A 10,718-nucleotide genomic window follows, 5' to 3' on the forward strand; every position below is an offset into this window, starting at 1 on the left:
GGAGTACAAATACTTCGTTATTGTACTTAAGTAGAAATCTGTACTTTACTTCGCTATTTAAATTTATGTCAACTTTCACTTTTACTCCACTACATTTCCTAGATAAAATGTATACTTTTACTCCGCTATATTTCCACTAAGCATCTTCGTTACTCGTTACTACAAAATAAAATCAGAAGAAATGTGTGCGACTGCAATAAGGGAGGTTTGGCGAATCACTGCCCCTAGATTGTATTACGCACGTCCGCACGCTCTAAGGAGAAGCACAGGTACGCGCAGCGTGCATGCGCAGTCAGAGTTGGAGGCGTTTAACTATAACGTTAATCGGCGGAAAGCCGCAAATACGGCAACCAAAAGCAGTGAAATTTAATTACCATAGTCGATAGCACAAACAAAATATTAATGCAAACAATCCATACAATACTAAATAAAAATAACATTTATTGATTTGGTCTTTGTCTTGTGAATATTTGTTTATTAATGACTGCATTCATAGAGAATGCACACATACATGAACTGATTTGATTCAAGTTGGCATCATTACATCATGCATAAAATTTTGGTGTTCACTTTTGCCATTTAATAATACCATAACTTTTGGCTTACTATGTAGTCATATAATATATAATATAAAACTCTTCTTGTTTTAAATTCTCACTGAGGGCTAAAACCCCTAAAGATGAAACCCTAGAACCGCCCCTGCTCTTATGCCTACCGAAAATCACTTAAATTTTACTTTTTACTTTTACTTCAAATACTTAAGTACATTTAATATCAGAAAATTACTTTTGATACTTAAGTACAGTAAATATCAGATACTTTAAGACTTTTACTTGAGTAATATTCTAAAAGGTGATTTTCACTTCTATCAAAGTCTTTTTCTAGTACAATACTTGTACTTTTACTAAAGTATTGCTTTCTAGTACTTTATACAACACTGATATTCATGGTTATCTATTTTATTAAAGAAATAATTCAGGAAATACTTTGATAATTAACTGTCTTCACAATAAGAAGTCATTGGTGAGCAGAGTGAAGAAAGCAGCAGCCTGAATTAAGAAGAAAACACACACAAACCAGACACAGACACACAAACCAGACACAGACACAGACCCAGTACCAATCGTCAGCCCTGAGTAATGTGCCAGTGTCAGACAGATGAATAAGGGAACACTCTGCCTGCGGGCAGGTCCCGTAATCTGAACATGGGTAGTATAAGTGATTGCATCTCCGGCTGGTGATATTACCTAATGGTATGTTTCCTGTTCCTACAAAATAGTGTGTGCAGTTTAATTAAAAAGGAGGCTGTGCAACAAATGTGTTAACTCTGAGTTCCTTTCAACACATGCATTAGAGTCCATATACACATGGTGGCATTAGTTAAATTAGTCCTCCCAGGACCTCCATCTCTGGACCATAGGGAGACTTAAATGTGTACCATTCGAGACTCCATAAGCATCCTACTTTCACATGCAATAAGATTTTCTAGAGTATTGAGCCTTCAGCTACCAATCCCTCTTATGGAATCACTGTGTGTTTGCTTGCAGCCATGGGGACCATTATACACACAGAACAAATCCCATTTGTGATCATTCTGGCAGTTTAGTTGGCAAGTTACCAATAAGTGTTTTTATTCACTTCTCTGTGAGATATTAAAAGTGAGAATGTCTGGAGTCTTTTCTGCGTTCTCTCCTGTTAACAGGCAGATCATAATGATGCCAATGGTCCCTAGGGCTCTAGGGTGATAGTCAAAAAGGCTCCTCATCTTAACAGGAGCTTCTAACTCATCTATGTTGATCGCTTTTTGAAGTCAGATCTTTTTGTGTGTGTGTGTATGAGACTGGGTGTCATTGTCAGTATGTGATACTGTATAGTCATCTGCTGTCGTAAATGTCACATTTACCTCTTTCAGTTAGTTTATTTGTTTCATTCACATTTGTGTGTGCCCCTATTAGTGTTACTCTTTCAGATGAAGCTGCTTCTTCTCAGTGTCGGAAAGCTGTGCTATATCAGGGGTTTCTTCTGACTCAGACACTTCGTTGTAGAGAGTCAGTTGGAGCTCACGGGAGAGGTTACTAGCACGTCACCGTGTGCCCTGATGCTCCTTCTTGTTCCTTCTTGTTTTTTCTCCTGGCTCTGGGACCCGCTTACAGTGGCTAATGTAAATCCACGTCGCTCTCTCTGCAACCTTTACTGCTGGCTGTATTGTCAGAAGCACCTGAAATGGTCCAAGCCACCGCCTGGCTCTCCAGCTTTTCCTCCTGAAAACCTTTACCACAAACCAGTCACCTGGTTTGGATTGTTGGCCAATTTGTTCTTTAGTGTTTCATTTTCTCGCTCTACTGCCCCTCTGCTAGCAGGGTGGTATGTGCAGTGTTGTCTGAGATCTATGCCTAAGTACTCTCCCACTGTCACTGTCAGTGATTATCCCCCAATGAGGGATCATTTCAGCTTCCACCCACTTAGAGAACATATATCACCAGACAGTATTTTTTCCCTTCACTGGGTGTCAATTCAGGTGTTCAAAGGGTCGCTGTGGCAGAGGATGGGAGACTTTTATGCCTCAGTAAGTATTGTTTGTTGCACACACTATACATTTCTCACAAAATTTTTGGGAATAGTTAGCAAAGACCTTAGTGTGCCAGTATCTGGAGACACTGTTGTACATCCCCCCTTTTGACGCATGGTCTTGCCCATGCACCAGTTTAGCATAGTATGGAAACAATCTCTTTGGTAAGCATGGTTTGTCATTGGTGCCATACTGAACCCCATCTCTTAGCGCACCTCCTGCTTTTCTCCATGTGGCTCCATACACAAAGTTTCATCATTCACTGTGCAGCTGTTTTTGCTGTTGCATTTGCTTGGGCATTACCCTGCGAAATGGGATAATTTTTCCCAGTGTGCGCTTCACGCTAAATTATGAGCTTCTGTGGGGAGAAGGGTTGTAGGGTTTAGTACAGCATTTCACGTTAACATTTGGCATTTCAAGCAAAATAGTGTGATATCTCAAACATCATGCTGCAGACATGTTCCGTTTTCTGTTAAAGAAGAAGAAGTGAAACTATGATCCAACCATGATTTTGTAATAGCACTGATGTCATACATCCATTAATTTCATCCCCAATGTTGGGGTGGTTTGTAGAGCCATTTGTTAATTTTTTTTTAGAGCCATTTGATAATTGAGGCCTTTTCTGCCTCTGGTGTCCAAGCCAGTGCACTGTGGGCCTGTAGGCCCTTCTCATGAGCGATTGCGCTCAAGGTCGCCTTGAGGACTGCATAGCTGGGTATGAAAGTCCTGCAATAGGAACACATGCCTAAAAATGACCAATTGTTTTGTTGTGTTAGTCTTTGGAATGTTTTGTATCGCTACATCTGTATCTGTATCGCTGCATTTGTATTGCTGCATGGGGAATGTAATAGCCTAGTGGTTAAGGTGTTGGGCTACCAATCGGAAGGTTGTGAGTTCGATTCCTACATCCACCAAGCTGCCACTGCTGGGCCCCCGAGCAATGCCCTTAACCCTCAATTGCTCAGTTGTATTAAAAAAGGAGATACAAAATGTAAGTCGCTCTGGATAACGGCATCTGCTAAATGCTGTAAATGTAATTTAATGTATCTCTGTTCTGCTCAATAGCTTCGCCTTATTCTTGTTCTGATATCAGATGACACAAGAATTTCACTTCTTGTTGTACAAACTGCAGTTTTGATAAGCTTGCCTTGTGACCTTCCTTCGCTAGATGACAAAGTAATGCAACTGTGTCCTTTTGACATTGGTCTCTAGATGGCGCTGCAATCATGCAGACGAATTGCTGACCTTGGGGTCAGTGTCAGAGATTCTAGATTGTTCTTGAGAGCTTCATTATAAATAGTGGGAGATTCACAATATCCCTGACACAATCTGATAAAAGTGTACGGTTTTCCACTGAAAAAAAACGCAAACCAAAACTGGCTGTCTGGATGAACTGGTACACTGTAAAAAAAAAAAGCATTAGCTAGGTCTACTACAGAAAACCACTTGCTTTCTGGTGGAATTTGGGACAAGATTGTGTAGGGATTTGGCACATTCGGAGTGATATTACTCAATATTACTGCATCATTCACTAATTGCAAATCCTGGACAAAGCGCCACTTCTCTAGTTCACCAGGAGACCTAATTTTTTTACACAGGAAAAATAGGTGTTCTCACTAGAGAGGTTTCACATAGCACAATCACTCCATCCTTAAGCAGCAAATTGAAAACCGGCATGATACACTTAATAGGCTCTGGCTTTAAGGGGTACTGTGTCTTGTAATGCCAGTTCAAAACACTTTAAGCACAACCCTCTTCCCAAGCACCAGCCATTCTAAATAACACTTCTTGTAAACTTTATTACACACAAAGCCTTCACAAGCCTTGCCCATATACAGTACATTGGTCTGTAGGCTTTAGATTTATTATAATTGTTGTCATGTATTTAATACATTGCTTCATTAATTTATTAATCTATGATTAATCGTCGAATTATGCATTCATTTTTGCTTCCAAAATTGAAGCGTTGCTCAGTCCTGAAACATTTTGTTACACAGCCCTTTTTCTCAATTTCACCAGCAGAGGTCCTCGTCAAGCTCTAACTTTAAAAGCTTCAATTAATGAACATTTTGCTGATGCAACTGTGCTGAAAGCTTCTCTGGTACAAGAAAGCTTTCACTTCTCCATCACTAAGTGCAATGCAGTGAAGGCAAAACACAGTAATATACAGTCCAATAATCCGATACAACAGCAGACAGAGCAATGCAGGGCAGGCAAAAACAGAAACCAGAAACAAACAGAGTCAAACCAGGCAGGGCAGAAACAGGAACAGGGTGGGATTACTTCACAGGCTCTAAACTAAGAAGACCATCTGATAAGGAACCATGTGAAGGCAGCGTCCTTATATAGTGCTCCCTAAATTCCATCGGTATGTGGACTTTGCAACAAGACTGGAAAAAACGCTGGAGCTTGATTACACAAACATTCTCGGCATGTATCGTGCAGAGCCCCGCCCCCACCTCGGCTACTCAGACCACATCTCTGTTATGCTAATTCCAGCATACAGACCATCTTCTGAAGCAGGTGAAATCCTGGCCAGCAGGAGCCACCTCTGCTCTTCAGGACTGCTTTGAGTACACTGACTGAAACATCTTCTGGGAGGTTGCAACCAACGGCAACTACGTCAACTTGGAGGAGTACAGTACAGAGTTCAGTGACCAGCTACATCAGCAAGTGTACCAGTGACCAGCTACATCAGCATTTAGCCCTCATACACCTGTACAATAAAGACACTTGAGTATGAAAGCTGTTCATAGACTTTAGTTCCGCATTCAACACAATCATCCATCAGCACCTGATTGGGAAGCTGAGCCTGCTGGGACTGAACACCTCCCTCTGCAACTGGATCCTGGACGTCATGACTGGAAGGCCTCAGTCAGTCCGGATCAGGAACAGCATCTCCAGCACCACCACACTGAGTACTGGAGCCTCTGAGGGCTGCGTGGTGAGTCCACTACTGTTCACCTTGCTGACTTACGATTGTTCAGCAATACACAGATCGAACCATATCATCAAGTTCACCAATGACAAGTTCAGCAAGAACAACGAGTCAGCATACAGAAAGGAGGTGCAACAGCTAACTGTCTGGTGTAGAGCCAACAATCTGTCTCTGAATGTTGATAAAAATTAAAAAGATGGTTGTTGACTTCAGGAGAGCACAGAGCGACCTCTCTCTGCTGAACATTGTCAGATCACCTGTAAAGATCTTCAAGAGCACCAAATTTCTTGGTGTTCATATAGCGGAGAACTTCACACCAGCTCCATCACCAAGAAAGCCCAGCAGCATCTCTACTTCTTATGAAGGCTAAGAAAAGCCCATTTCGCTCCCCCATCCCAACTACATTCTACAGAGGGACCATTGAGAGCATTCTGAGCAGCTGCATCACTCTGGTTTGGGAATTGCACCGTCCTGGACTGCAAGTCCCTGCAGTGGATAGTGAGGACAGCTGAGAAGATCACTGTGGTCTCTCATAGACATTTACACAACACGTTGCATCCGCAAGGCCAACAGCATTGTGGACAACCCCACACACCTCTCAGACACTTCACCCTCCTGCCATCTGGAAAAATGGTACTGAAGCATTTGGGCACTCACGACCATACTGTGTAACAGTTTCCTTTAAGCCATTAGAAACCTGAATAACTTAACTAAACTGTACCAAGCACAACACACACACACACACACACACACACACACACACACACACACAAACACAAACACACAATCAACTGTATGGACTGCAATGACCATAACCAAATACACACTCCTTCAATTTACATCCACGTCTACAGCACCATCATATCAAACTGTTTACATGCTGTATTTGCACACTGTTTTTGCTCTTTGCACATGCTGTCTTACATTTCAGTCGACTGCTCAATACTTTACAATATCTCATGTAACTGCTGCTATAATACTAATGTGTTCATTCCAGTATTTCAGCACATGCAACAGTTTCAGTGGTCGGCATTGTTTTTGGGTATTGTCTTTTATGTATTGTCTTGTATTTTTTGTATCTTTTGTCCTGCACTGTCTTTTTTGTCTTTTGTCTTGCACTGTTTGCACCAGATTGCACAGCTATATTTATGAGGCTGGGACTACTTACAAAGTCCTTAACTCTGTCTTTGTTTTATGTAGCACCAGGGTCCTGGAGAAACATTGTCTCATTTCGCTGTGTACTGCGACAGCTATATATGGTTGAAATGACAATAAAAGCTTCTTGACTTGACTTGACTTGACTTGTCACCTAAAATGGCCGCCGGCTGAAGAAAAAATCCAAGATGGACACAGACCAGGAAGTGACGTCACAAACCAGGATGAGTGAAATGCTGACAAATATGGTTTTGAAATAAGAATAATAAAGCACCTTAGGATGTGCTGATAGTGGAAAATAATCAACTATATTACACCTCTCTGCTAGTAATTATTCCTAACAAACCTATAAATGCTTTGTCAATACATGTACTCAAGGTAAACTTCTAATTTGCTGTTAACTTTCTTGACTGTAATCCCTATACTAGTACAAATTCAATCTTTGTGCATTCTACTCACCAAGCTGGACAGTTATAAGCATCCATAACTCTGTAATGCATCATTTATTATACACACTGACATTTGATCCAATGTGAACTATACCTTTTAACCATATTTACAGCAAGGCCTGGTGTCTGTTACACCTTGCGTGTCCTACAGTATATTAAATTATGTCCGTTCAGAGCACTTTGTAACGACTGACCAGTCTCTATAAGTTAAACCTCGATGGCACTGTGTAAAGCTTCATACATGTTCTACACCACCATCAGCCTATAAATAATTCTTAGGCAAAACTGTACATGTTTTGACAGTGCATTTATTCTTGTTTTTTGTTTAATATTAGAACGTTGTTCATAACATATTTCCAATACATCACCAAATGAGTGGATAGAAGCAGCAAAAAAAATTACTTTGTTGAATAAATCATTTAGTACATTTCATGCATCAGGCCCCACATTTCTGTGCAATGTTTCATATATACACCTTTTTTTTTCTTTTTTTTCTTTTTGCCGAAGTATTTTTATTGCAAACAAAGTCAAATAACAATACAGAATCCCATTTTGGTTTTACTTGAAGTAAAGTAAAGTAAAGCAAAAAAATTACAACAATAACAATAATAGGAAGATATGTTGGTCATGATTCATGTCTTTTTTATTAAAGAAATGATTCAGGAAATAATAAAGGTGGCTTTGACAATTATCTGTCTTCACAATGAGAAGTCATTGGTGGGCAAAGTGAAGAAAGCAGCAGCCTGGATAAGGAGAACACACACACATACACACATTTGCACACACTAATGCTTAGCAGTACATAGCATAAAGTCAAACCTATCACCTCATAAACAGCTGTTTGTTTTGGTGTCATGATGGTCACACTATGACATTTGGATACCACTTGCAGAAACGTTCTCTTCTTAATCCTTTACAATGCAAGCAGTCTCTACTTGCACTGTCCAATTGAAAATGAAACACATAGTATGATTTCAAAATGTGAGAATTTCTCACAACAAATAATTATTTTTTATCATTTAAAACCATATATTCTTAAATTATCAGATTCAAGTGGTAAACCTGGTAATGGATATATAGTTTGGTCCTTACAGTATATACACTGTGCATATATTATAAAATGTCTATTATTAGCACTGGGGGTGTTCTTTATGGGGATCATCTAATCTGACTTAACTGTATAATAATACTTTCTGTATAAACTGACCTTAGATTTCATCTTCCGCCTTGAATACAGTGCCCTTGTTCATGTGACTCTTCCTGGTATCGGGAGCATCAGCTGACTGCCAGTTTGGATCCTGGCCAGTGTACTGGAGGTGGCTAAATGAGTAGTCCTGGACAATATGTGGTAAAATTGTGTTACAGCACACATTAAGGTTTTACATTTACATTCCTACCAAACCTTATTGTAGCTACACAGGCTAAAATAATTGCACTGACAATTTCTTTTGATTAGTACTGTACGTGAACTAAAAAGTTTCTTAGCTCTCACAGGATAGCAGCCACAATGAGCGGAGGCAACTTCTTGTTGGGAGCAGGGCATGTTGGAACCCATGGAGCCTAGGATACAGCAATGAAACACACGAAAACAAAACAATGAAGGTTGACAAATGTCCCACTTTTGGATAACATGTTACCAACATCTCACTAATACATTATTGTGGAATAATATGACAATACAATGCAGCTTCTATTGTCCATCTACTGGACTAAATGGCAAGGTGAAATATCAAAAAATAACTTTTAAAATAACTGTGTTACCCAATTTCCCCCTGAGGATTAATAAAGTATTCTGATTATAAACACTCAATGGACACTTAATTAATGGTCCATTAAATCAACAGAAATCATGTCAAATCAATATTCTATATATAAAAAACTTTATATGAAGGATTTCAAACTAAACTAAATGCACAGCCAAGTGCAGTAATCACTTGCATTTTTATTAATGAGCAGTTTATACAAGGCATTGTGGGACTTGAAGGATATAGTGCCTGCTTATGGAACTAAAGACATCAAGGAAAGTCATGTTCATGTTTCTTAATATTTATAATATATTAATGTAATATTTTTACATTCATTGTGCTTTGCTGTCGAACTCCAGTAAAATCTTCTGGTTACTGTCGGTATGTACTGTCTGCTGCTTAATGTACTTAGATTTCATACCTCCTACATCCTCCCCCATACATGCCAGGAAATAAATTGGTTATGTTAATAAATAAAATATTGGTGTGAATGTGTGTGATGGGCTGGCATCCCAAACAGAGCACCCAGAATTATTTTGATTGGCTTTGGAGCCAGTTTGAAACTGACCAGAAGTAGTTACTAAAGACTAATGAATGTATAAATAAAAGAATAAATTATAGCTTGTTTGGGACATCTACTGACCGACTACAGCAGAATTCTCAGGTGAATTCAGCATCGGATGGAAAGGACTTGACTGGTTGGACATTTCTTTCCCAGCAGCAAGCTTGGCCTTGTTGGCAGGCGTGAGTCGCTTTAGCTTGACCAGAAGCTCTGGGTTTGCCCGTTTGAAGTTCGGGTTGTAAAAGTGCTGTATGAAACCGACTTGCTTCAGTGAGATCTCATAGTCTGGGTGACCTTTTCTGAAGCCGTACAGGTTTAGCTGGCGAACAAAACTGATGAAATTTGTCGTTTTGAAGTACTTGTTTATCTGCTTGTTGTCTGCACATAGCACTTCAGCTTTGAAGGCCTCTGGACAGATCAGGATTCCTTCACCAGTTTCATCCCAGCTGATTGAACAAATCTGAGGATCATTCACCAAATGCCACAAGTTGCTGGGAAAGTTTCTTCGGTTGATCCGGACTTCTGTCTGAGCTAAATGATTTGTAAACAACAGATAGGAGCTCAATGTTATTGAGCTATAGATGTTTATAAATCTAGACAATTGCTAACTAGATTGTGACAGTTGATCTCTAGCGCTAACTAGTTCGCAGGGCGGCTATCTAACACATTCATTTACATTAACAAATGATTTATTTGTTAAATAAATAAATAAATAAATACATAAATTAAATAAATAAATAAATAGATAAATAATGCGCACAGGCTCCCCGTGACCCGAGAGGTTCGGATAAGCGGTAGAAAATGAATGAATGAAATCAAAGAAATTGCCCTCATCAAGCTAGCAAGAGCAAAAGTTGGCTGTAGTCCTGAGTAGAAAATAAATTCTATATGAATTACACGATCGGATTATTTCTGATATCTGACAATAACATATACAAATACCTGATATCTCGGCTCCTTCTGTTGAATCAACATTTTCGCTCATGATCAGAAGCGTTTAAAGTCAGTGTAAGATCAGTGTAAAGCGTTTAAACTATTTGGAAAACATTAAGCACTCGTAGACATCTGGAGTCTAAATTGGAGTTCTAAAAAAAGTGGAGGCGCGAAATTCTAGAACGTTCTGGACAAATTTATGAGTATTTAGTGAGCGCTTGGATCTGTCTGTAAACAAGCGACTGCGACATCATTCAAATCAATCACCCTGTTTAGTAAATTGTAGGTCAACATATTAAAGACGATATTTCAGACAGATGATTTTGTGATTAGTGAAGTATTTAGTTTTTACTTGTATATTTGGTTT

The 10,718-nt window shown here is 39.4% G+C and overlaps 1 protein-coding gene across 2 annotated transcripts; it reads right to left on the bottom strand.

The window, feature by feature from the left end:
• Positions 1-7,730: 7,730 nt before the first annotated feature.
• LOC113637237 (heat shock factor protein 5-like) lies at positions 7,731-10,515 on the bottom strand. Of its 2 annotated transcripts, none has more exons than XM_027137784.2 (5): positions 10,361-10,515; positions 9,500-9,949; positions 8,604-8,671; positions 8,319-8,445; positions 7,731-7,854 (listed from the first exon to the last, which is right to left on the bottom strand). In XM_027137784.2, the coding sequence occupies exons 1-4, from the start codon at positions 10,401-10,403 to the stop codon at positions 8,320-8,322; spliced, it is 687 nt and encodes a 228-aa protein (XP_026993585.1). In that variant the 5' UTR covers positions 10,404-10,515; the 3' UTR covers positions 7,731-7,854; position 8,319. The 2 variants fall into 2 exon arrangements, with proteins under 2 accessions (XP_026993585.1, XP_026993586.1); XM_027137785.2 differs by lacking the exon at positions 7,731-7,854 and adding an exon at positions 7,900-8,051.
• Between the last annotated feature and the right edge of the window lie 203 nt (positions 10,516-10,718).

Source organism: Tachysurus fulvidraco, chromosome 26, assembly GCF_022655615.1.
Source record: "Tachysurus fulvidraco isolate hzauxx_2018 chromosome 26, HZAU_PFXX_2.0, whole genome shotgun sequence".
In the NCBI taxonomy this organism is placed as follows: domain Eukaryota; kingdom Metazoa; phylum Chordata; class Actinopteri; order Siluriformes; family Bagridae; genus Tachysurus; species Tachysurus fulvidraco.